This window comes from Penicillium subrubescens, assembly GCF_028828155.1.
Source record: "Penicillium subrubescens strain IBT 31985 chromosome Unknown utg000005l_segment0_segment0, whole genome shotgun sequence".
Lineage (NCBI taxonomy): Eukaryota > Fungi > Ascomycota > Eurotiomycetes > Eurotiales > Aspergillaceae > Penicillium > Penicillium subrubescens.
The window spans coordinates 267,489-292,599 of NW_026643155.1; the positions used below are offsets into that span (position 1 = coordinate 267,489).

Consider the following 25,111-nt stretch of genomic DNA (forward strand, 5'->3'; position numbering starts at 1 on the left):
GGCGTCATCGCATTTCCCCGCGAGCTTCGATATCGATGGCTCCTTTGCTTTGTCTTCTCCCATTTCGCCCCTCGATGACTTGGGAAACAAACGAACTGCAGCCACGATGACCGCTCGATCGGCACCGGTTCAAATCTTCCCAGGCAAAGGCCTGGGCTTCATCAGCATGTCTCCCCCAAGTCCCGATCTATAGACCCGTGGAGAGGGGAGCTAACTGTTTCGCAGCACTCGGTGCCTCCCTACACAACGTTCTGACTCGCGTGAAGTCTCACCCTCAAACATACCCAGAGATCGACCTGGCATATTCCTCAACGGACCCTCTTCTCAACCCTGTCATCTTGAAGTTGCCCGCTAACGGCTTGCGACTTCGGTTCGACGGACCCGATCAGAGACTACGTTTGATCGAGGTGCTGGACTTCTCTCGGGGGAGCCTAGTCTACAAGAATCAGGATGTGTTGAAGGGGGGTAAATCCACTGAAGGAACTGCCACCTTGCAAGGCCCTAACTTCCGACATGTCTATAACCGCCTGTTTGGCCCCTCCTATCCGGGCGAATACATCCCGCCAACCGACCCCAAGTCGCAATACGGCACATATGTGCTGTCATACCCGGGGGTCTCCTTCTCATTCCCTCTTCAACACTCTGCATGGTCCGACTCGTGTGACTTTGTGGCACTGCTTTCCTCCTCCGCTGCATTGCCAGCGACATCCTTGGCTATCTTCCAAGGTTCCTCATGGCCGGAGGCTCGCTCAAAGCTGTTCACTCAGCAGCCCCAGTATCCACGTTCGTCTGCCGTGATCAGCAAAAATCGTGACGCATTTGCCGACGAGATCGAAATGATCCACATCCTGGGTGCTGGGAAATTAGAAGCAGAGCGACGAAATAATCCACCCGCACAAATCATCCTGGGGGAGACAACTCCTCAGGATCTGATTGCCGAATTCGGTCCCCCAGATGCCATCTACCGTAAACACGACCGACGGATATCGATTCACCGTGCAACCGGCAGTGGCGGAACGGGGGATGCCCTGCGTTTGAGTCCATCGCCTGGAACAGGAATGGAGATCCCAGATACTGACCACTCCTCCAATAACAGCGTGACGGATGACTCGGATGAGGAAGTATCTCCAAACAGCATTAGTGATCCAACCTCACTACCTGCTGAATGCTTCTTCAACTACTTCCATCACGGATTCGATGCATTCATCTCCCACCCAACAACTCCAGGGCCTGCATTTCCTACATCAGAAATTACAGAATCCTCGTCTCAGCCTTCTCTGCCACAACTGACAGTAACAAAGATCATCTTACATGGAAACGTTCCCGGATCTTACCCGTTCAACCGTCACCGTCGCAGTCGGTGGACGATCCACCTTGACGAGTCCGGAGACGGTCTGACTTCCGAGTCTCCCTTCGATGACATCTCCAAGCGGTTGCGCGAAGTTTGGAAGGACTCGAATGCCAGTCCCGAGGAACAGCGAGTAATGCAACGACCCATGGTCTTGAACCGCGGCTGGGGCGACAGCCCTGAGAGCAGCGTCGAGTTCCTTGGTGGGTGGGAAGAAACCACATCCCGAGGGCCACGGACTGGTCCCGATGGACATGATGGTGGACTGGGCAATACCGAGCTCTTTGGGTTCCCGGGTCTACTATTTGAAGTGCTGAAGAACGGTGCGGTGAGCTGCCTTACGGTTTATTAGCCCGGTTCTTCGGTTAGGAGTTATTTTGGGGTTGGATGGAGGAAATTAATTTTGCATTTCTAGCATTTAATCTAACATGTGACTATGAGCTATGAATATCTTAGGAACTATCTAGGATTTACTTTGGGGAAGCTGGTAAACATCTTGGAGATGTACATTGTAACATTCAGTTTTCAGAATACTAATCTTTCATCACATCTGTGCTGCTGTTCCTTGTAATATTCGTCATTACCCGTATGTTCCCCAATCTCCACCCCGACTGAACCTCCGCGCGATTCTGATTAACTTCTCCAACATCTTCAACTTCCAAAGAGGAGATGCTGGGAGGATGCACAAACAGGCGCGGTCACTTCCGAAGTCCTGGACGTCGACTCTAAAACTCCCCAAGTCGACGTTCCCCCCGCGAGTGTCGCCGGCCGACCAAATAAAATACCTCAAGCGATCCACCGATGAGCTCTACGCCTGGCAGCGCCGCGAACGACCGGCCAATAAGCCCTTCGTCCTACACGATGGCCCACCCTACGCGAACGGTGAATTGCACATCGGGCATGCGCTCAACAAAATCCTAAAGGATATCATCAACCGGGTACAATTGGGTCGGGGTAAACAAGTGCGGTATGTGCCGGGGTGGGACTGTCATGGCTTGCCAATTGAGCTCAAGGCACTCCAGGGCCTACGCGACATGGGAGTGATGGACGGATCGGTCAGTCCGGCAGTGATTCGCAAGTCTGCGCGCCAGCTGGCCCGACAGACCGTCAAGGAGCAGATGAAAGGGTTCCGCGGATTTGGAGTCATGGCCGATTGGGAGAATCACTGGAAGACGATGGACAAGCAGTTCGAGATGCGTCAGCTACGGATCTTTCGAGAGATGGTTGATCACGGTCTCATCTATCGAAAGTTCAAGCCCGTCTACTGGTCGCCCTCGACCGGCACGGCACTGGCAGAGGCTGAACTGGAGTACAAGGATGACCACGTTTCCACCGCGGCTCTGGTCAAATTTCCCCTCGTGAACATCCCACCACACCTATCTGCGGACCCATTGCTCAAGTCGGATGGTGTGAGTGCGATTATTTGGACTACGACTCCCTGGACCCTGCCTGCCAATGCCGCGATTGCTGTCAACAACGAATTGGAGTATGTGATTGTGCAGTCCGAGACCCATGGCAACCTGCTTGTTGCCCAGTCTCGATTCGAATATCTTGAGAGCATCCTCAAAGAGGAGCTCTCTGTCATTGTCCCTTCGATTCTAGGCTCTGAACTAGCGGAAAAGACCACCTACCGGCCTATCCTCAAGGGCGCCCAAGCCGATCCTCAGCCAATTATCGCTGCAGACTTTGTTACTGCGGATTCTGGCTCTGGACTGGTTCACTGCGCACCCGGTCACGGTATGGACGACTACGAAGCTTGTCTCGCTCGCGGTATCCCCGTCTTTGCGCCTGTCAACGACGAGGGCCGGTTCACAGAGAAGGCCATGCCGCACGATCCCTCTCGTCTAGCTGGGAAGCCAGTCTTGGGAGAGGGTAATGACCTTGTGCTGGCTTACATCAACTCCCACGGTTATCTCCTTGCGCAGCACAAATACGAGCACAAGTACCCTTACGACTGGCGGTCCAAGCAGCCGATTATCATTCGTGCCACGGAGCAATGGTTCGCAGATGTGGCCGATATCCGTAGCAGCGCTCTCAAGGCCCTAGAGGATGTTCGATTTGTTCCGGAAGCTGGCAAGCATCGCTTGAATAACTTTGTCAAAAACCGTAGCGAATGGTGTATCTCACGCCAGCGCGCATGGGGTGTGCCCATTCCTGCTATCTATCATCGGACCACCGGTGAGGCTGTCTTGATCAAAGAAAGCGTGTCGCATATCATGCAGACTATTGAAGAGCGTGGTATCGACGCCTGGTGGACTGACGATGCTGATGATGCGGCCTGGGTGCTCCCCTCACTGCGGGATGATCCAGCCGGTTATCGACGAGGTTCCGACACGATGGACGTGTGGTTTGACAGCGGTACTAGCTGGGCAGAGATTGACGTCCCTCTCGAGGGTCGCAGCCACCTTGCCGATGTCTACCTGGAAGGATCCGACCAACATCGGGGTTGGTTCCAGTCTGGCCTCCTGACATACATCTCTCACCAGATCGCCTCGGGACAGAATGATACCTCTCGTGCTCCCTTCCGCAACCTCATTACCCATGGATTTACTCTTGATGAGCACGGACGTAAAATGAGCAAGTCCATTGGTAATACTATTGCACCGCAGACCATCATGGATGGAACATTGCTGCCTCCTCTCAAGCCACGGAAGGGCAAGGGAAAAAAGCAACCGGAAAACCAAGGGCCAACGTATGACGCATTGGGCCCTGATGCCCTTCGCCTATGGGCTGCAAGTAGCGACTACACTCGCGACGTGGTTATTGGAAAGCAGGTGCTTCAGACTGTTCACACCAGTCTGCACAAGTTCCGCGTTACCTTCAAGCTGCTGCTAGGAGCACTGGGTGACTTCCGTCCCGAATGCATCGTGACGTACGAGCAGCTGCAGCAGGTGGATCGGATCGCGCTGAAACACCTCTCCGACATGGTCCTTTCCACGCGAAAAGCCTGTGACAATTTTGAATTCTACAAGGCTGTTGCTACGATGAACCGCTGGGCTAACCTCGAGTTCTCGGCCTTCTATATGGAAGCAATCAAGGACCGACTGTATACTCTGGGCGAGAATAGCACCAGTCGACGTGCCGCCCAAACCACCCTGTATTACATCTACCACCACCTCCAGGAAGTGCTGGGCCCTATTACTCCACTCCTCGTGGAAGAGACCTGGGACCATACCCCCGAAGCGATCCGGTCGCAGAGCGAACACCCCTTGCGACGCATCGCAGCCACCCCGGCAACTGAATGGCAGGACCCTGCGCTCGATACCAGCTACCACGAGGTTGTCGCCGTCCACTCGGTCATCAAGAATTTGCAGGAACAGGCCCGCGGGGAAAAAGCAACTCGGTTCCTCCCTGCAATCATTCGTGCACCTAGTTCTTCCTTCGACAAGCGTCACCAGCAGCACGGTCTTCCACCAGTACCTTTCCGAGCTCCCGGACCTGTTCGTAGTATCGTCTGTCACTCTCGCTGATCCCAGCGATGCTCTTCCCGCCGAGATTGCCCAAGCCGAATGGCAATATGAGGATGACTGTGAACTCCCTGATGGACAGAAGGGGCGAGTATACGTCTACGCGCCACAGGCCTCCAAGTGCGGCCGATGCTGGCGGTATGCCATTCCGGAGCCAGTGGCGACCGATGAGATTTGCGATCGATGTGATTCGGTGGTCAGCGAGCTGGAGGCTGCAGCTGCATCTCCAGTTGTCTAGACCTGGGGGCTTTGAGGCGTAAGCTGGCTGAATGATGAATTGTGATCATCATCTGTGCGGCGAGTGGTTGAAGGCTCGTTTTTCTTTTTCTCTTGTAATATACACCTCTCCAGCTCTTTGCATATTTGCTTTGCATATCAAAATGTATTATCATTGAATCAGCGATTTTAATCTCGGATACTGTCGATCATGATTATCCTTCTGATCTGCAGAGCGATCTAGATAGTCTACGGTAGTCTGGACTGTCCATCTTTTCCCCGCTGTTCCCTGCTTCTGCCTAACCAGGAATAAAAACATGATTCCTGTCATACACAATCCGGTAGTATTTATGACTACCATTAATAATAATTAATATTCCCTGTAACAAGTGTTAATGTAATATGTAATATGTAATATGTAATAATAACCCCTCCCCCTCCCCAACCATCCACCGTTTCTTGCTTCCCTGGTGGCGATGACGACAACGTTTCCCCGTCATTGGGGAAGCTCTCGAATCCTGATTTCCGCCTCCGCCTTGCTCTTTAAGACTGCTTATTTTTTCTTCTCTTTCCCTCAATCTCATCTTCTTTTAGTGTTTCATTCATCTTCGCAGTTTTCACTTCTTCAAGATGATGGTCCCTAACGAATTCGATTTCTTCCCCAAGGCTACGGGCACTCTGCCCATTACAACGCCTACTTCGGTGGCTCCCATCCCCACAGTGATCCCCAGTGTGCCGATCTTTCAGGATCTGCATGATACGGGGAAGAGGACTCTTTGGTATGTCGGGATAATCATTTATAATTATCTTTGTTTTTAGGATGAGATCCAGCTAACCATCATCTATTCCAGGGTTGTTACCGTCTTAATGGGCGTTTCTTCGCTGGTCTTCTACGCACTTGCTGCTCGTGCCCCACTGGTAAGCTAACGCCAACCTTATTCTTAACCCCAGACTCCTGATCCGATCTTATCTGTCAATCTCAATCTTGAACAACATTAACACATCTTTGTTTTATCACAGTCCAAACGAGTCTTCCACACCCTAACAGCCCTAACAACAACCCTCTCCTTCATAACCTACCTCGCCCTCTCAACCGGCCAAGGAATAAGCTACAAATCCGCCCACATAACCCACCACCACAAACACGTCCCCAACACCACAGACATCTACCTGCGCCAAGTCCTCTGGCTTCGCTACATAAACTGGGCGCTCTCCACCCCGCTAATCCTAACTAACTTCGCCCTGGTCTCAGGCCTGCCCGGCGGCCATCTATTCGCGGCGATCGCGGCAAATTTCGTCATGCTTGCGGCCGGCGTGTTGGGTAGTTTTGCGGGTCATACGAAGGTGCGCTGGGTTTGGCTGGTTATTTCTTGTTTGGCTTATTTGGTGCTTGTGCATCATGGGGGGTTCCATGCGCAGAGGGCGGCGGGAAATAAGGATGTGCGGACGAAAAGGTTTTTTGCGGCCCTGTCCGGGTTGGCATTTTTTGCTTTTGCCTTGTTCCCGATGTAGGTTCTACCCTTCTCTATTCTTATTTTTTTTATGTGGAGATATTGTACTAACTGATATTCTACAGCTCCCTCGCTGCAGGTTCCCTCGCTTTAAAGATCAGCGTTGATGTCGAGACTGTTCTTCTTGCTATTCAGGATATCTTTACGCAGGGACTTCTGGGTTACTGGCTTTTGGTGCAACATGACAGTGCTCAGGGAATGTAAGTTGCGACGTGTCGAAGATCCTCCCCTATTCCTTCTATACATCTTTACTCACGTCTTATCTATCTAGTACCCTCTATGTGGATGGCTTCTGGTCTTCGGGCGTTGGTAACGAAGGGGCTATTCGCATTACCGAGGAGGATGGCGCGTAATTTGGATTTCGGGCTGTCTGCACTAACGATTGATTGACTCTGGACATTCTTACTATTGTGAAGCCAGTTGTGTTGGCTTTACATTGATCGTGGATTTTGATAGCCCCGTGGGTATCTTTGCTGGAGTTACTTTCCGTCTATCCATCATTATTTTGGAATTATGCTTCGCCTCTGGATGTATCTGAAAATTGGACCTTGTGTATTATTTCTCAGAGCCAGATACTCCGTTTCACCACTCATTAATCATACATGCATTAACCTATGCTGTAACAATTGTCCGAATAACAGATCGTACATCATTAGATCATAAGATCATGGCCACCAAGTAGCAATATCCGGAGAGTACGCCAAGCCAGGAGCAATGCGTAACGAACCACGACTCCCTCTCCTTTCAGATAAAATGCAGGATTGCCCGAGTATCATCGTCGGATGCTGGGAATGCGCTCTCGCCAACGTCCAACCCATCCTGCATGTTCACCACCTTCAACTCTTTCTGCACATCGACAGACACCATCCCGACAGCAACAGGCCCTAACTCAATTGTTCTCGGGTGACGTACGGTGACATTCTCCATAGAGAGTGGCAGCCAGAACCCGGCATCGATACACTGGCCTTTGAATATGATACTTTCCATTTTCTCTGCATCGAACCAATTCAGGAAGGGATCCGCATCCGCGACGAAGCCGGACAGAGTCAGGTGCTTGATACTGAGCCGTTTGGATGTCCGGCCTATGGCCATAGCCAGGATCTTGGCCTTTTCGATACTGTGCTTATCCAGGTATTCGCCGCAGCCAATGTCAGGGTGTAGTGCACCATCACCGAGGTTTCCACTAGAGGTTATCCTATCAGCAACCCGCTCTGTCTCCACTTGGAGTAATGTGACAACTCACTGGTACACTGGCTCAGCAAATCGCTTCTTGTCCATTTCCCATCCGTCTTTGATAAGTTTCCACTGTGCTGCGTGGATGGCACTGTCAATCTTCGGTTCCAGTGTCATTCCTAGAGACAGCTCTTCCAGGTCAAGGTTTAGCCAGGCAGTCTGCCAGATGTAAGACTGATAAGACTGCAACATGCCAGTGATCTTCAGCGAGCGCAGGGAACGGAACTGGCACAGTGGTTTGAGCTCATTGATCTCCAAGCGGACTGGTTCATCGGATTCTTCGCTGTGCGGCCAGAACAGATCCAGGCCTAGCGTCTTCTTTGTCAGAAGGAGATCTGACCAAGTTGAACCGCCACGGAACCCGATGAATGGGTTCTCCGCAGTCGCAAAGTCGTCCACGGGGGGTGAAGGTTGACGAGAAAGTGGAGGCGCAGGTGAAGGGGACACTTCACGGGTCTTGACGATAACTCCTGGCGGCAGATCCGGCTGTTTACACGGTGAGGGTCGTCGAAGTCGAAGAGCAGAAGGCATCGTGGGGGTGGTGCCTCGACATGAGAGAGCGTTCATGGCAGATGCCATCATCTTGCGAGGGGAGGGTGATCGTGTACGGCGCTCGTGGGCCCTGAACCGAGATACCCCCGTTGAGAGGGAAGCGTGACGCTGGAGGCCGGTCTTTCCTGCATCAGACATACTCAGACGCCGCTGTCTCTTGGTGGGCGTTTCTTCGGGGCCGAGGTTGAATGGGAAGCGCTTGGGAAGATCCAGATCCAGTGCTGAGAGAGTTAATGGCCCGCTTCAGAAATGCAGTGACGAGACATGTGATGGTTCAAGCAAGAACTGTGAACCATGCTAGTGGTCTACCTTACCGATGTCCAGCTCTTGGCTGATCTTGTCCTCGTACTGCTTTGCATCCTGCCAAAAGTCATAACCCATCAGGGTGTGTCTCCAGTGCCGAGGATGCTCCTCCATAGTGGAGGAACGATGGTGGGTCGTGCTTGAAAAGCCAGTCTGGAAGTGACGTGAAAATGAGGTTGGGAGGTTGGAGGAAATAAAGATGATGAGAAAGAGAGGAGGATGGAAAGTACGACGGTGGACGCTTCAAAATGGGTGAAGCTTCCTTCCTATTTGGGGTGCGGCCTTGGGACAGCACCACTACAAGTGAGGATCATCGAGATTCAAAAATATCAGTCCTCTCCAATGTAACTGCTCACTCAAAGTAACATCATAGAAGACAACATTTTTGATAACAGTCATGGAATCGTAAACTACATGTCCATCTAAAGTAAGATCAAGCGGAAAACTGGATGTTGGGGAAGACCCAGTTCTCTTTGTATATAGACTCTTTGTCTGAAGACAACTCCTGGTTCAAGCAAATTCTTTGATCAAATCCCTTTGTACGCTCATTGATTATGCGTGGGAAGACTCGAGGCTATCCTTTCGAGTACACTTGAATAGGCAAGCCTGGATGGGAATGCTTACAGGCGGAAGTATATGGAGGGGAAGTATACGTCCCCTTCCAGAATACTTCGATACTCCACCTGCCTCCACCAGAAAGCCCCGTGGAGACACTAACAAGTTGCGTAGGTCTTGTTTAGACCTAAACAGGTAATTCGAATGCCAGCAGGACTGGTAGATACAGGTTTACTACAACTACGCAATAAAGACACGTAGTACCACGAGAAAACCATCCTGTTTGGCTGGTAGAAGGCTGACTCTGCTATTTTTGTGAACCCTTTCCCGTGATAAGTACAACATCCATGGACACCCGTCGCCCGAGACCCACACTTTTCCATTTTTATCCTGCCAGCCCGAGAGAAGATGGGAGAAATTGGGAAGTTGGTTGGTATTTTGTGAGGAGACTCGAAAACTTTAAATCATGCTAGCATTATTCCCAATAACCTAGTACTTCTTGCCCTGGCGGAGGACATCACCGAACTCCTCCAGAGGGCTGCGGATGAGCTTAGTCTCCTTCCAGAGGTTGGGGGTGAGGAAGCCGTAGGTGTTGACGACGGCAACGAAGGTGGCCTTGAGGGTGTTCTCGAGGGTCTTGGTGGAACCGGAAGAGGAAGTGTAGGCATCCTGGACACCGGCGAGCTGGAGCAGACGCTTGACGGCGGGGGAGGCGACAAGGCCGGTACCGCGGGGAGCGGGAATGAGCTAAACAATGAATTCCGTTAGTTCCAGGGCTCTTTGGTCTTGCGCAATTCACGCATTTCTTCTCGAATTCGACTTCGAGACGGAGCTCAGGGTATACATACACGGACAGCGACGGAACCACACTTGCCGGACTGCTTGACGGGCAGAGAGTGAGGCTCACCGAGGTTGGTACCCCAGTAACCGCGACGGACGGGGAGGACAGCGAGCTTGGCAATGGTGATAGCGGCACGGATGGCAGTGGCGACTTCCTTGGAGGTCTTGATACCGAGACCGATGTGACCCTCGCCGTCACCGATGAGGACGATGGCCTTGAAGCGGGTACGCTGACCGGCACGGGTCTGCTTCTGGACGGGCTTGATCTGTAGGTGGTGGAAGAAAGAGTATGTCAGTCACTGAGGTCTAGATCAAATTGAATGTGTTCCTTCAATTGGCGCGAAATCTTGAAAGGGTGTGATTGCACTATGCTTAATCGCATGGCGCAAGTCCCTCCCAATTGCATTCGAAAATGCGATTCATTTCCAATTCCTCCGGGTGTATTTTGTGTATGGCGCTTGTTGGTGTCTGTCGTACCTTCATAACCTCATCCTTCAGCTTGGGGAGGAAGAAGTCCACAATCTGGTACTCCTTGATGGGCAGAGAGTGGAGGTAGATCTGCTCCATGCTGGTGATCTTGCCGGCCTTGACGAGACGACCGAGCTTGGTGACGGGCTGCCACTCCTTCTCCTCCTGCTTTCCACCACGACGGCCACGGCCACGACGACCACGGCCACGGTCACCACCACGGTCGCCGCGCGAACCGAAACCACCACGTCCACGGGGAGCAGCGTCAGCCATGTTGTGTGTATGAGCGACAGGTGAGGTTGTCGGAAAAATGGATGTCGATGGGGTCGTCGGAGGTTCGATCTGGACGGGACTTGTTTGGCCGAAATTTCGGGTGGGCTAAGCGAGGCGGGCGGAAACTTGGGTGTGGCAGCCCTAGAAGTAGCCCTAAGCCCTAACGTCCGAAATGGGAAGTCAGCCTGTGGTGGGGACCCAAGGAATGACGGAGATGGCACGTGCACTTTAGGCTTTACAGGGGCAGGGTCAGCTGACTGATTTGGATCAATTCATGGGCCCGTCGAGAGCCCATTAACTAGTGACGCAGTCACATATACAAAGACAAATAGTATGGACTGCTCCTTGCACAGGGGCTGATAGGGGTATATCCAGAGTTCTAGATCATATTTTATGGAGAATACTATCATGTAATCCTATTCTTTACCCTCCATGAGTATTCAATCTATGACTATCTGTATCGATCCGATGCCTGCATACAATATACATAAGTACAGTATGCGAGGTGTCAATTCTCTCCCTTCTCCGGTATCCCATTCGGAGATATCATAAGAAGATCAATAAACCAAAAAAAGACATCACATGAGACGTCCAAAAAAGAAATCCGAATCCTGTTTGGGGCTTTGCCGCCCCAGGCGGGTGAATTTCCAGGCCGGGCGAACCCCGTCCAAAACTCCCAAACTCCAAAAAACTGGTCTCCGCAATTTAAAGATGGAGATCGTTCCCCCTCCGGTTGGCAACTTGACTTGCTGGTGACCCTCTGACGTCTTTCCTCTTCCCTGGCCACCGAGTTGACTTGCCTTTCCTTCCATTCACCTTCTACCTCTCTCTCCATCTCCCCTTCACACAGACACACCATGTTGCGCTGGTAAGCTGCTTTGTCTCGCTCTCCGCCCATCACCTCCTCAGCCGCGGAAAACAGTCGCTCACTGATTTGAACACAGGTACCAGAGCAAATTGGCCAAGAGGCCCATCCTCACAGCCAGTATTACGAGTGCGGTACAATCCTTCACCTTCCTCCTTACCAATCCGATTCAATGCGCCCCGATCTAATTCACATACACAGGTGTTGTTTGGCAGCGGTGATGTCCTAGCCCAACAGGCTGTTGACCGGAGAGGCCTTGAGAAGCACGACTTTGCTCGCACCGGGCGCATGGCCCTCTATGGTGGAGGTACGACTGGAATCCCTCCAGATACCCTACAATCCAATCGCTAATCATTTTGCTCTCCCCAGCTGTCTTCGGTCCCGTCGCCACCGCTTGGTTCGGTATCCTCCAGCGCCATGTCGTTCTCAAGGGCACTGCCAGTACCACCGTCGCCCGCGTCGCCGCCGATCAGATGTTCTTCGCACCTGTTCAGTTGACCTGCTTCCTATCCTCGATGGCTATAATGGAGGGCCTTGATCCGATCGAGAAGTGGAAGAATGCGTTTGCGCCTGCTTACAAGGCCAACCTGATGGTCTGGCCTTTTGTTCAGGGTGCCAACTTTGCCTTTGTTCCCCTGGAGCTGCGAGTGCTGGTGGTCAACATTGTCAGCTTGGGTATGTGTTTTTCTATGAAGGGTTTGGTATTCAAGCGCTAATTTATCTGCAGGGTGGAATTGCTTCCTCAGCTTGATGAACAGCGGCGAGGAGTAACTGGTGAACCGGGGAGATTGAAGAAAATGAAAGGGTGCCGCATCTCCTCCATCTTCTACTACAGCATCTATTGTTTGATTTTGGCGATACCATTGGCATTTACTATAGAGGGATTCCACGGTCGCTGTTTGGGTTTTTATTCATTTGGTGCCATATACACATCTTGGGTTTATCTACAAGGGACATGCTGCTTTTTTTGGGATTTGGGACCTGTAATTTACCAGCGAGTTATCAGAAAAAATACACTGATAAATTTGAATAGAATCAGAAGAGAGATCTATCTCTAGATATAAGCATGCAGTCAAGAAATAGTCCCAATAGTTCATGATAGTTCCCCAAATTCACTACTGCACCATACTATTAGGGCTGCTTCGGCCCGACCCAAAGAGGCAAAGCAGTTTTTTGTGTTGCCGCATCTCGAACTTCAAAACTTCCACTGCGGGCCCTTTTCCTTGTGTGTCGCCCACTCTCCACGCTCCATCACTCTCTGCCTGGAGCAGAACAACCTCTCGATCCTCGATCTCTCGCTTTCCGGTCGATTCTCTCTCGTCTTTGTCTCGCAAACTCGGCCACCTCTTCCCCGATTCTTGCGCCTTCCGGACCCGAAAATCTTCCCCTCCGCCGCCTTTGCTTTCAAGTCTCCCGCCTCCCTTTAAATCTTTCCTTCTTCCTCTCTCACCTCTCTCCACAAACTCGAACACCACCATGGCGGCCGTCGCAGAGAATGGTCACGCTGTGACTGATGAGAACACCGCGCCCGCGGTGGCTACCTCATCCGACGAGGCGATCACCGTTTTCCACAACCCCGAGAACTTCAACGTCAAGCACCCGCTTATGCACGAGTGGACCCTCTGGTTCACCAAGCCTCCCTCCGGCAAGGTGAGAATCGTTAAAAATCGATATGGCGGATCGAAGTGCTGATTGTGCCTCATCTAGGGCGATAACTGGAATGATCTGCTGAAGGAGGTCGTCACATTCAGCTCCGTCGAGGAATTCTGGGGCATCTACGTATGTTGCTTCCAACCCCAAATCTACACCTGATCGGACACTCCGCCACAAAGTCCGAGGCTGCTCTACATATACTAACTAGAACCCCTCTCTATAGAACAACATCACGCCAACCTCCGAGCTGGGCCTCAAGGCCGACTACCACCTCTTCAAGAAGGGCGTACGACCGGAATGGGAGGACCCCCAGAACAAGCACGGTGGCAAGTGGTCATACCAATTCAAGGACAAGCGGTCCGTCCCCATTGACGACCTGTGGCTGCACGCACAACTCTCCGCCATCGGCGAGACCCTCGAGGGCGACGGCGACAACGAGGTCATGGGTGTGGTCGTGAACGTGCGCAAGGGCTTCTACCGTATCGGTCTGTGGACTCGCACCGTGGGCAAGAGCATCCCCGGCGACAAGACCACTCGCACACCCGCACAGGGCAAGGAGGTACTGGAGGCGATCGGTCGGCGGTTCAAGGACGTACTCCGTCTTAAGGAGGCGGATGTCGTCGAGTTCTCCGGTCACACCGATAGCGCACACAGCGGTAGCACTCGTGCCAAGGCCAAGTACACCGTTTAAAAAAGCGTTGTGAACAATGGATTTTTTTCTCTTTTTCGTTATTTGAAGGTTCGCTTTTCCCCCGTCGCCAATACCCAGGGATGGAAAGGGGGCAAAGCCGGGGAGTATGCACGAACGAGATGCAGCTGCGGATGCGAATGCAGATGCAGATGCGGATGGGAGCGTGAAGACGAAGATAGAGACCTTACGATGAAGGGGGATAGACTTTTATGAGATGTTTTCAGGGAAAAACGGGGGTCCTGTCTGCCTGGGGATGATGCTCGAAAAAGTTGATGATTCCCAGTCTCTCTTCGCCCTGCTGCATTTTTTTATTTTCTTTGCAGTAACGACCTGATTCCTTGCGACATGTATCTTACTCTACTAAACGCATTTTATGAGACATATGTCGTACTCGGTGTTTTCCTATATGTAGGTATAGTATAGTATTGCTTATTCCAAATTCCGATAGATAAAGGTGTCCGGTTTAGGTAGTGGCCACGAGCCCCGACGTAGCGAACTCGGGCACGTACGTACCAAGGTCAGCCTGAAGTTTGTACTACCCTGTTAGTATCAAGTGAATTACATAGAATCAAGCGCGGATATACCTACTTAAAGTACCAGGGCTAAGATATGGCGAGGGAAACAGGTAGGCGCTACACTGATCGGGTACACCAAGATATATTTCTAGCAAATGGACCGCAGATTATACACGGGAATATGTGCTCTGGAGGCAAGCATATCACAAACCACAGATAGGGAATACTTATCTTAATCATCAACATCGATCTTGTCTTTTACTAAACTTCGAGTCAAAAAATAGTCTCTGTGGAGATTTTTTTGATAACTGCCCAGTATGGATGCAGGCTAAGTGAAGAATATCCGCATAGGTCAGAAATGATGCAGAGACAGCGAGTATATTGTTAATTCCAGTCTGGAAGTTAACCCAAAATAATCTCCCGATGAATTTGAATCTACATATATCATCGAGAATATGTCCCATAATTGATCCCTGGGTCCGGATAAATATCAGGAAGCCGCATCGTTCCATCAATATTCAATACCATCAACACCTACGTAGCTAGGAGGTTAATAGTCCACATCCATGTGTTCCAACGGAACGGGCGTTCAATAGGTCGCACAAAAAAGTAATCAGCTTTACGCGATATACTATCAGTCTATCCCTTGTCCAAAGAAAAGGTCCGAGTTTGTACTCCCAAGGTGCCCGTCCAGGACTGTGATTCCTCGAATTTGCAGCAGCGGTAGTCAGCAAAGTCACCGTGGCTTCTTAGTATAGCATGTGGCAGAGGCTGATTCTAGATAATACCTCAAGAATGGTTTCCCAGAATAGCCGGGGTGTATTGGTCCTTACAGTCGATCTTTTCTGTGTCTTGATCAGGTCAGACGTGATCGGGATCGGAGTTGAGAGAGTTACGACACTTGAGAGAAACACTCTTAAGAGCTTCGACTGTACCGTTCACCATTAACATCTAGCACATTAGTGATATCCAAAATGATCGAATGGTTCCCAGAGATCAACTGGATGCGCAGCATCCTCACCCTCCTAATCAGCACCATCCTCCTCCTATACTGGTACACCCGAATTCCCTCCTCCATGCCCCGGAACATCCCCACCGTACCAATCTATATCTCCCTCCTTGGTCTCTGGTCCGACATGGGCCAAGACACAATATACGACCGCTGGCTCCGACAACCACTCGAAACCCACGGCGCGGTCAAGATCTGGTTCGCCGGACGATGGAACGTGCTCGCCACGCGGCCACGATTTTTAGTAGACATGTTCCGACACGAAGATGTCTACGCCAAGGCAGGCAGTCAGAAGAAGATCCCGTGGAGTGTCATTGCGGCGCTGGTGGGGGATAATATTATTAATAGTCATGGAGAGAACTGGCGGTTGTATACGTCTATTATGAAGCCGGGGTTACAGAGGAGGATTACCGATTCGGGGCCTTTGTTGGAGAAGTCGAGGAAGTTTGTGGATGTTCTGTTAGAGGAACAGGGGAGACTTGGTGATGGAAGGGGTGTGCTTGTAAATCCGATTATTCAACGGTGGGCGTTGAGTTGTATGGGGATTAGCTTTATGGGTGTTGATCTTGAGGTTGGATATACATCCGTTTCCCGTTCTCATGGTGGATATCCTGCTAATACATTTACTTGTTTATGAAAGGCACTAGAACGACCAAACCAACGCCTCGAAGAACTCCAAACAATCATCAAAAAGACCCTCTTCAAACCCCTCTTCTTCAACTTCCCCGATCTAGATCGATACCCCTTCCTCTTCCGCCAACGCAAGGCCGCATTCACCATCATGCAAGAATTCGGCGACCTCCTCTGCACAACAGTCCTCCAACGGACAACACACCAGAAAGGGACAAACCAAAACCCCGACGGCGACCAAGTAGTCGACTACCTCGACCGAGCCCTAAAAGAAAACCGCATCACAGAAGAACAATACCGCGCAAACCTAAAAGTAACCTTCCTAACCGCGCACGAAAACGCCCAACAACTCCTCAACTCAACTTTCTGGGTCCTAGGCACAAACCAATCCATCCAGCAAAAACTACGAGCCGAGATCCTGGCCACAGGTACAGAAAATCCAACAACAGACCTAGTCAATTCCCTACCGTACTTATTCGCCGTTATCCTCGAGTTACTCCGTTTATACCCCCCAGTGTCCCAACTAATCAACCGCGTAACAACCTCCCAATCAGTTCTAGGAGGCGAAATCACTATTCCAAATCATACATGGGTAGGCTGGAATGCCTTTGGCGCACACACGGATCCGAATATTTGGGGAAACGATTGTCGAGAATTTATTCCGGAACGATGGGGGAGTGATGTTAAGAGTATTCAGGGTGCTGTAAGGAGTAAGACGACGCAGTGTCATTTTATTGCGTTTAATGCGCATTCGAGGAAATGTTTGGGGCAGGGGTTTGCGGTGCTGCAGGTGAAGATTTTGTTGTTTGAGATGGTGAGGAGGATTGAGTGGGTTGTTGATCCGGGGTATGAGTTGAAGTTGACTTCTGTGAGTGATTCTAGCCTAGGGGAAATGGAGACAGTTTGACTGATTGAGATTGAATTTTGTACAGGGAGGGATTATGGCTCCGTTGGGACTTCGTGCTATCGTGCGGGAGAGGGAGAACGGGGGATTGGACAGGGAGGTGTGTTTGAATGAGACGATTTGATCGGATGATTGGAAGCTGCTCGACGTGTTATAGGAAGAATGGGAAGATCTGAGTGAGGTACAGTGCATGGTATTTCTGAACTAGAATGCAAAAAGTCGGAAACGATCAAAGAATGCATAATCCCCAATTATCACCTGTTCTGGAGCCCGATGTTTCCACATCATCGCCGATATCGACATACTTATTCCCATAGCCTTGTCAGTTTGCCTGGGGACTTTCCTCCTCGAGGTCCACGTATCAGTCTGGCCCTGACGCTCCCCGGGAGATTTATACCAGGACCGACGAGCGTTCATATAGTATTCACCCGTGAATATCGTGAGAACAAGATTCATAGACAGGGATGTCCGCGAAGAAAGTAATTAGTGCTGCGAGGACGAAGTCTTGTTTGGGCTGGCAGTAGGACTCTTCATGCATTGCCGGCAGACCACTGCCGAGACAGCATCGGTCCTTGCCGGCATCCGTATGGAGTACAGGAGTTAGTATGCATGTAAGAACCCCGAAGACGGAGGGCAGCCTCCGGTTTCTTCCAATAGATTATTGTCATGACTTGTGAGCAATATAGTAATGAGTCACTAAGTTATTGGCAAGGCAGCAGCGTCGACCGATGTCGTTGACCGTTGACAGGATGTCAATTTTAACAAGTTGAGGGAACCACCAGACTCATAGATATGACTGTTCGCAGTGCGAAGGCAGCCCTAGCCATTAATTGAAAGAGATACTTAAACCTCAAACCCAGTGTCAGTATCCCTGTGTCAGTATAAGCCAAGGAGAGCATACTACTGTATCCCACAGCCAGTCTATATCTAACGTAACTTGGAAACACCGTCTGTTAGTCATAATTCCAACGAATGAAACTCGTCTGTCAAAATAATGACGGGTACCTGACTGGCCCAAGCACAACGCGTCCAAAAAAGAAATGGAGACACTCTACGGAGAATCCCCGACACTCCCCGGTCCACCACACGAATGCTGAGTGGCCGACGATGTCGCAATATCAATTTTCACCGACGGACGAGAGGACCAGAAACGAGCTGGGCCAGCGACTTCGGCCGATATCTCCAAGGTTTCTTGTACTAGGCGCCAATGATGGGCAAGAGAGCTCGGAAGGTACCCAACCAGCCTGAAGGTGATTGGGTGTGCTGTTTGTATCCGAAGAGGGATTGATCGCCGATGCATGAATGGGGGGAATGTTGGGGTCGAGATGACTCGATCAAGTCGGTCAAGAGTTGAGAGGTAGGCCACGCAATAAGTTTGTGTTGTAGAGAGTAGTTGTAGTTGGGGTAGTACATAGTCGTGTGCAACTACTCTTTTGGTGGTGGCAGAATAATCGTCAGTCGATGACTGGATGTCGAGATAGATCATCTCGCCAAGAAGTCGATATGCAACTTTAATCGAATGCTTATTGTCCTTTCTGATGGCAATATCCCGGAGTCCTCCGTTGGAACCCCGGAGGCCACCAAAGACTCAAGCAGCCACGAAGATAACATCTTTGGTGACTTTGGTGACTTTCTGAACTCTCTTGACCAAGTGGCGTGCTCAAGCCGTCCGTTGGAATTGCCAACCTGCCAATCCTCTTGGATTCTCTCGGCTTCTCTTGGACCTTGGACCCCCTGGGCGCAATGAGAGTTTGTTCCCCCTCCTTTCACACCATGATATCAGCCGTGCGGTTCAGCCAAGGGCTTGGAACTACGCCCTTCGTATGTGACTAGTCGCCAAACGGGCAGCACACGGCCGGTCAAGACTGCCCCGATGGCTGACGACGAGCACAGCACCACAATTTCACAATTTCAGGCCGTTCTCGTTGGTGGAACCGCAGCGAAGTCGGAGCGATAAGCCATAGCCTGGGGCTTTTTTTCCCTTGGAGTCGGTCTTGGGTCTTGGGGGATTGGGGCTTGTCGTGATTTTATTTATGCAGTGTGTTCCCCCCGTTGATCGCGGAGGTTTTTTTGACTCTTTTGAAACTCTTCGTCTTGGCTGTTGAAAAGTTTCGCTTTTTGACCCCTACTTCATTCACAATGTGACCTCTATAAGGTCATCCTCTTCCCACCCTTTACGATGACCAATTCGTACGACAACCAGAAATCACCTTATCATTGAACGGTGTCTTGGCAGCGCCAGACTCCACCTGCCCGTCGTCGCCAAATCTCCCCCGACCGCGCTGTTACGAGAGAGAAATTACCCCGGAATCATGCCCTGAACTTGCAATCCGACCACTACAGTACGATGAGTACGGGGTGCATACCATGCGTACAATAATATGTCCGCTACCCACTGCACAAAGAAGTGTCCTTTGTACCGCACGCCTAACAGCAACTTCATCCCGAGATCGAGATCCCCGTCCAGTCCGTCCATTCAGCACAACTTGAGGCATCATTGGTTGGGCTATTGGCGGCTTGTGCAGGACTTGGGGGATCGTCCCTCCTTCCTGCTGCTTCCCCTGCGGATGGCTTTGCTGCCCTTCGCTATGCGTCGGATCTCCTTTCATCTCCCCACACGATAATACCCAGCGGACTCCGGGGTAGTATCGTGCCAGGCTTACAGGTTTCTGAGACATCGTCGAAACTCACATGTGTTTGATTCGCTGGTCAACCAACTGATAAGCTCTCTGGGGGGATTGGGGGGACGCGGGGAACGGCCCCAACGTTGCAGTACAGATACACACTATGGAGACTCCTGTACGATTCTTGTACCCTGGACTTTACAGGTTTACACAGGGTGGCGGGAAAAACCAGCTGAACCTGGCAAGTCCCTGGCGCAATCAGCCGCCATGTAACGATTTGACCCAAGTTGACGGCGAGTGCCCCATTGCCTGCTACCCCGGTATCCCCGAGGGTCATCCTTGCGTGATGAGACAATGAGACAACGCCCGCACGACAGTGCTGGTCGGTGTTTGCTCTACTCTGATCCGAATTCGGTTGTTGCCCGGAGACCCTCTTGGGAGAAAGGCCTAAGCGGATCAGACCATATGAGCCCGGCTGGATAGTACGATGGATGGAGTACGGAGTACACTATGGAAAATTGGAACCGGTACTGAAAATGTACTGGGAATTACTTTGGACCGCCTCTCCTATCATCGAAGACTGTCATCTTCGGGCCTCAACATTGGCCTCGGTCGCGGGCCGCGGAGGCGCGTCGGCTGTCATGATTGATCTGTCATTCGTCCAGGTCGATTTCAAAGCCGAAAATGACCCCCGCTGTAAGGAGGTACAAGCGACTCTAATCTAGCTGCCCACAGTTCGCACAGTCCCCGACAGTGAACCAGCGTCCGGAGTAGACAGACGCGCCCACAGTCCATTCAGTCCCCATTCCATGACTCGAATCGTTTTCCCACTCGGTCGCAAACCGCTTCCAAATTGCCGAATCATCTCCCCCGATGAGCCAAACCGCGGCTATCATGGACTCTTGGCGGAGTTCCGGAGAGTGGACTCCGGCTAGAGCGTGTCTGATCAGAAGATTCTATGGAAAGTGATCCATTTTCTCCTCGATTTGCCTCGTGGCGAACCCGGAGAGCGTTTTCGACTCATCGGTATGTGGCATGGCGGCGTTGGTACCGGAAGCAGCTTGAATCAGAAACCAAAATTTCCACTCCCCACCGGCATTCTCCGACTGGCATCGGGTGATGTGATTTGTGGACGATTCGAAAGTGGACACTGCACTAGTCCTGCCTTGGGGTACTGGTAGTTCAGGTACGGCGGACGGCATAACGGCACGGGTTTTTGATTTTTTTTCTTCCCTTCGAGAACCTCCACCAGCGCCTTCAACCGACTGCCAAGACTCTGCAGACGAAACATGCTGAACCCTGCAGCGTTGCTTGTTTGTCTTATGAGCCAATTTTCGAACCAGGATATCAACGTATCAGCATGTCAGCATCTCTCAGCATATCTCATATCAGCAAGCAACTTGTTCGCTTCCGTGCGAGTGTCCCTTCTGGGGTTACATTGGTTGAATTCGTGGGGCTATCGGCCATCGCAGCACGGCCATTCGCCCCAACTCGAACTGATCCTGCCGATCGCATCCACGGTTGGATTATTGGATTGGATTGGATTGGGGCTTTTTTTCTTTCCCTTTTTTTCACGACTTATCGCCTTCCAAAAGTGGGAACGGAAATACAACCTCCACTCTAAACCCCGGGGGCCCCTTGTACTGTTACCACTGTACCAAGAGAGCTTGACTCGGCTTGACTACATCCTGTTAGTCTCTTAGTCGTTTAATTTACTTATTTTTTTTGGTTTCTTTCGGTTCATCCGCCGATAAGAAACCGTCCGGAATTTTCTCCACCACGACCTCGGGTCCGTTGGGTAATAAAAATTGGCTATATATGTATACTGGTCACGGTCGTCTTTTCCTCTTTCTCTCTTCTTCCCTTCGTCCCTGTGTCACTTTTGGAAGAGAAGGTTAATCTCCTGGACCTACTATCGCCATGTCGACTGCGGATCACGAGGTCGAGGTTGCTCGGTATGTCGACAGGATATCTTTGCCCTGTACCCTACTGGCGTCAAATCCTGCAAAAGCTTTCAGCTGCGCAGGTGTCCCCAGCTTAGGGCTTGCTTCTTCGGCTAGAATTGAGCTTGTCTAACTGATTTCCCCGACAGCCCTCCTACTTACAATGACACCGTCCCCGTTGAGCAGCAGCAGGTCGTCCTGAACGAAAAGGCCGCCATGGATCTGGATAAGGAGAACCTCTCCATGACCCCCGATGGCGGCGAACCCACCGAGGATGAGAAGCGCTCTCTGCGTCACATCGCCGAGAACCTGCCCGTCTCGGCCTGGTTGGTTGCCATTGTCGAGCTGTGCGAGCGTTTCACCTACTACGGCATGTCTGGTTTGTTCCAGAACTATGTCCTGCGTCCTCTCGATGGTAGCCAGGGCCGTGGTGCCCTTGGTATGGGCCACCAGGGTGCTACTGGTTTGACCACTTTCTTCCAGTTCTGGTGCTATGTTACTCCCATCATTGGTGCCATTGTCGCTGATCAGTACCTCGGCAAGTACAAGACTATTGTCCTGTTCTGCGGTGTCTATCTCGTTGGTCTCCTGATTCTGGTCTGCACTTCCATCCCTAGTGCTCTGGAGCACGGTGCTGGTATGGGTGGTTTCATCGTTGCCATCCTTGTCATCGGCCTCGGTACCGGTGGTATCAAGAGTAACGTCGCTCCTCTGATTGCCGATCAGTACAAGCGGAAGAAGATGGCTCTCACCACCACCAAGAAGGGCGAGCGCGTCATCATCGACCCTGCCTTGACCATCCAGCGTATCTACATGATCTTCTACGGCTGCATTAACCTGGGTTCCCTCTCCCTGCTGGCCACTCCCTACATGGAGCTGTACATCGGCTTCTGGTCCGGCTACCTCCTCTGTCTCTGCATGTTCGCCGCCGGTACTCTCGTCCTCCTCCTGGGCCGCAAGTACTACGTCGTCCGCCCTCCCCAGGGCTCCATCATCACCGACGCCTTCAAGGCCCTCTGGATGATGATCCGCAACCGCAACATGGACGCTCCCAAGCCCAGCTGGCAGCTCGAGCACAACGGCGTCGAGGCCACCCTCCCCTGGGACGACCACTTCATCGACGAACTCAAGCGCGCCCTCGTCGCCTGCCGCGTCTTCGCCTTCTACCCCATCTACTGGGTCGTCTACGGCCAGTTCTCCGGTAACTTCGTCACCCAGGCCGGCCAGATGATGGGCCACGGCATCCCCAACGATCTGATGCAGAACTTCGACCCCATCTCCATCATCGTCTTCATCCCCCTCCTCGAGACAGTCGTCTACCCCCTCATGCGCCGTCTGCGCATCCCCTTCCGCCCCATCACCCGTATCTCCCTGGGTTTCATCGTCGCCTCCCTGGCCATGATGTACGCCGCCATCGTCCAGCACCTGATTTACTCCGCCGGTCCCTGCTACGGCCACCCGCTCTGCGCTGCGTCCGAAATCGACGGCACCGCCTACGGTAACAACGTGCACATCGCCATCCAGACTCCCGCGTACATGTTCATCGGTATCTCGGAGATTTTCGCCTCCGTCTCCGGTCTCGAGTACGCCTACACCAAGGCTCCCCCTCCATGAAGTCCTTCGTCCAGTCTATGTACCTCCTCACCAACGCCTTCGGTTCCGCCCTCGCCGAGGCCTTGACCCCCGCCGCCTTCGACCCGGCGATTATGTGGATGTTCGTCGGTCTGGCTGTTGCCTCGTTCCTGTGCGGTATCATCTTCTTCACTATCTTCCGTCACTTGAACGATAAGGAGGATGATATGAATGCCCTCGACGCTGATGACCCCATGCCCGAGGCTCCCCATGAGGAGGAGATTCGTCGTGCTTCCCAGGCTCAGCACTAGGCCTAGCATTAGATGGCTGCTAAATAGATCTGTGATCTATTTGTTGTTGATTTGTTTTCTTTTCTGATGATATCCGAACTTGCATTGCGTTGCGTTGCGCGCATCGTCTGGAGCTGCCTTGTGGGCTGGGGCTGCTGGGCGGCTATGTGAGACGAGTCTATGTATGATGTGTCTGGTGATGTAATCTTTCGTATATATACATTTATAAATTTATAAATAGTTTTTTACTCAAATATCCCAGTGTGAATATTGTACTGTAGATGGAAGATCTTTATCTTGTAATAATTCGGGCTGGTTTTAAATAGCTTGGGAGTGTAGGATTGGCCGTTCTTGGTTTCAAGGCTTGTCCGTACATTAGGTACGGAGTTAGTGGACCTTGAATTGGGAGGTATAGAGACCCATCTCATAGTTTTGGACAACCTGACAGAGTCTGGATAGGATTAATTTCATTTGATCTTACCCTCAACCCTTAACAGTACCTAGCAGCCCCCGGCCCCTGCAGACTCAGCCAGGGCTGACCAGCATAGGCCATTGATGTCCTAAACTAGACTACTGCGGGATGCAGCGGAAGCAGAGGACTATTGGCGGGTTCGTATGGGACATGGGACATTGCCACAGGTAGTTAGTGGGGGTGTGTCATGTTGAAATAATGCTCAAGTCATTGTTGGTCTCTACAGTATGGTTGTGTAGATAATTCAAGTCAAAAGTTACGACCAGATAACTCGGAATACATAATTACATACTTCAGACACTATCGAACCCGACCTCCTTTTAGTACATACTTTAATTCTTCTGTATGATGTATCAGTCTATAGTTCATAGCTTAATTGCAATAGTGTGTTCTGCAACCCCTTTCTAGGCTTCTAGCCTTTTTCCACCCCCGCGACCCGGAAGAATCTCGCCGCCTATTCCCACTATGAATAGTGACCATGCACCGCAATCATGACGTGCAGACTCGGGGGTGTTACCACGGGTGTAGGTACCGCAGCCTATACTCCCTTTATGGAGTATAATAAATGCTTTATACTACAGTATGCTATATGCTATATAGTATAGTCAATTATTATAAAACAAACTGACAGCTGTCAATGCAGTATACTATATACCACCCGTGGAAAGGGTTTCCTTGCCACTCAATAAGGGACCCGATCCACCATAGCTGCAGGCAATGATCAGCACCAGCACAGGCAGAAATAATAATAGCACACAACCCGCATCAGCCACGCCGTGTGAATGGTCAATTGCACCACTCCACTTGCGATTGTAAGGAGGCTGCGCAGGAACAACTTTTTTTTTAAGCATCTCGACAAACTCTAGTGGTGACTCTGGGGGGTGACCTGTGTCTCTCGGTGGGATGGTAGGATACATAGATGGCTCGTGTCATAGCTAAATTAGAGGGAGACCCCTGACTATCACTTCAATTACGGGGTACTTTAGGACTTGGGTTTGATTAGTTTAATTCTGGTGGTCGAAACTAGTAGGAAGGGTGAAACGTCTTTGTTAGCCGCCCGAGTCTCCTTGCTACTTGAAGGGCGCTTCATGGAAATGGTAAACATTCAATCCTCTAAAGATACTTGTAGAGCATCATGTAGTCTACTCATAGTTAGGAGTATGTCCCCAATAAGGCT

General features: G+C 51.3%; 11 protein-coding genes across 11 annotated transcripts; 8 read left to right on the forward strand and 3 right to left on the reverse strand.

Moving 5' to 3' along the window:
* Positions 1-106: 106 nt before the first annotated feature.
* N7473_006637 (UPF0183 domain protein) lies at positions 107-1,700 on the forward strand (the record flags this gene model as incomplete). Its single annotated transcript, XM_057152577.1, has 2 exons — positions 107-164; positions 226-1,700. 2 exons carry the CDS (start codon positions 107-109, stop codon positions 1,698-1,700), a joined length of 1,533 nt encoding a protein of 510 aa, XP_057006915.1.
* Positions 1,701-2,028: 328 nt separating this feature from the next.
* On the forward strand, positions 2,029-5,053 carry N7473_006638 (isoleucine--tRNA ligase ISM1; the record flags this gene model as incomplete). Its single annotated transcript, XM_057152578.1, has 2 exons — positions 2,029-4,788; positions 4,844-5,053. The coding sequence occupies 2 exons, from the start codon at positions 2,029-2,031 to the stop codon at positions 5,051-5,053; spliced, it is 2,970 nt and encodes a 989-aa protein (XP_057006916.1).
* A 608-nt stretch (positions 5,054-5,661) lies between these two features.
* N7473_006639 (opsin family protein) lies at positions 5,662-6,895 on the forward strand (the record flags this gene model as incomplete). Its single annotated transcript, XM_057152579.1, has 5 exons — positions 5,662-5,810; positions 5,883-5,949; positions 6,052-6,539; positions 6,608-6,742; positions 6,814-6,895. 5 exons carry the CDS (start codon positions 5,662-5,664, stop codon positions 6,893-6,895), a joined length of 921 nt encoding a protein of 306 aa, XP_057006917.1.
* Positions 6,896-7,286: 391 nt separating this feature from the next.
* N7473_006640 (uncharacterized protein) lies at positions 7,287-8,744 on the reverse strand (the record flags this gene model as incomplete). Its single annotated transcript, XM_057152580.1, has 3 exons — positions 7,287-7,725; positions 7,786-8,548; positions 8,642-8,744. The coding sequence occupies 3 exons, from the start codon at positions 8,742-8,744 to the stop codon at positions 7,287-7,289; spliced, it is 1,305 nt and encodes a 434-aa protein (XP_057006918.1).
* A 647-nt stretch (positions 8,745-9,391) lies between these two features.
* N7473_006641 (40S ribosomal protein uS5) lies at positions 9,392-10,859 on the reverse strand. The gene is made up of 3 exons (XM_057152581.1): positions 10,503-10,859; positions 10,034-10,291; positions 9,392-9,932 (listed from the first exon to the last, which is right to left on the reverse strand). Exons 1-3 carry the CDS (start codon positions 10,764-10,766, stop codon positions 9,675-9,677), a joined length of 780 nt encoding a protein of 259 aa, XP_057006919.1. The 5' UTR covers positions 10,767-10,859; the 3' UTR covers positions 9,392-9,674.
* A 764-nt stretch (positions 10,860-11,623) lies between these two features.
* Positions 11,624-12,402, forward strand: N7473_006642 (Mpv17/PMP22 family protein; the record flags this gene model as incomplete). The annotated part of the gene is made up of 5 exons (XM_057152582.1): positions 11,624-11,634; positions 11,711-11,765; positions 11,833-11,938; positions 12,001-12,306; positions 12,359-12,402. The coding sequence occupies 5 exons, from the start codon at positions 11,624-11,626 to the stop codon at positions 12,400-12,402; spliced, it is 522 nt and encodes a 173-aa protein (XP_057006920.1).
* Positions 12,403-13,107: 705 nt separating this feature from the next.
* On the forward strand, positions 13,108-13,975 carry N7473_006643 (eukaryotic translation initiation factor 4E; the record flags this gene model as incomplete). The annotated part of the gene is made up of 3 exons (XM_057152583.1): positions 13,108-13,281; positions 13,339-13,410; positions 13,508-13,975. 3 exons carry the CDS (start codon positions 13,108-13,110, stop codon positions 13,973-13,975), a joined length of 714 nt encoding a protein of 237 aa, XP_057006921.1.
* A 1,489-nt stretch (positions 13,976-15,464) lies between these two features.
* xanG (cytochrome P450 monooxygenase xanG) lies at positions 15,465-17,241 on the forward strand (the record flags this gene model as incomplete). Its single annotated transcript, XM_057152584.1, has 4 exons — positions 15,465-16,070; positions 16,140-16,997; positions 17,062-17,133; positions 17,191-17,241. 4 exons carry the CDS (start codon positions 15,465-15,467, stop codon positions 17,239-17,241), a joined length of 1,587 nt encoding a protein of 528 aa, XP_057006922.1.
* Positions 17,242-20,613: 3,372 nt separating this feature from the next.
* Positions 20,614-20,859, reverse strand: N7473_006645 (uncharacterized protein; the record flags this gene model as incomplete). The annotated part of the gene is made up of 1 exon (XM_057152585.1): positions 20,614-20,859. One exon carries the CDS (start codon positions 20,857-20,859, stop codon positions 20,614-20,616), a length of 246 nt encoding a protein of 81 aa, XP_057006923.1.
* Positions 20,860-21,410: 551 nt separating this feature from the next.
* On the forward strand, positions 21,411-23,214 carry N7473_006646 (uncharacterized protein; the record flags this gene model as incomplete). Its single annotated transcript, XM_057152586.1, has 2 exons — positions 21,411-21,612; positions 21,750-23,214. Exons 1-2 carry the CDS (start codon positions 21,578-21,580, stop codon positions 23,212-23,214), a joined length of 1,500 nt encoding a protein of 499 aa, XP_057006924.1. The 5' UTR covers positions 21,411-21,577.
* A 17-nt stretch (positions 23,215-23,231) lies between these two features.
* On the forward strand, positions 23,232-23,483 carry N7473_006647 (Major facilitator superfamily domain general substrate transporter; the record flags this gene model as incomplete). Its single annotated transcript, XM_057152587.1, has 1 exon — positions 23,232-23,483. One exon carries the CDS (start codon positions 23,232-23,234, stop codon positions 23,481-23,483), a length of 252 nt encoding a protein of 83 aa, XP_057006925.1.
* Between the last annotated feature and the right edge of the window lie 1,628 nt (positions 23,484-25,111).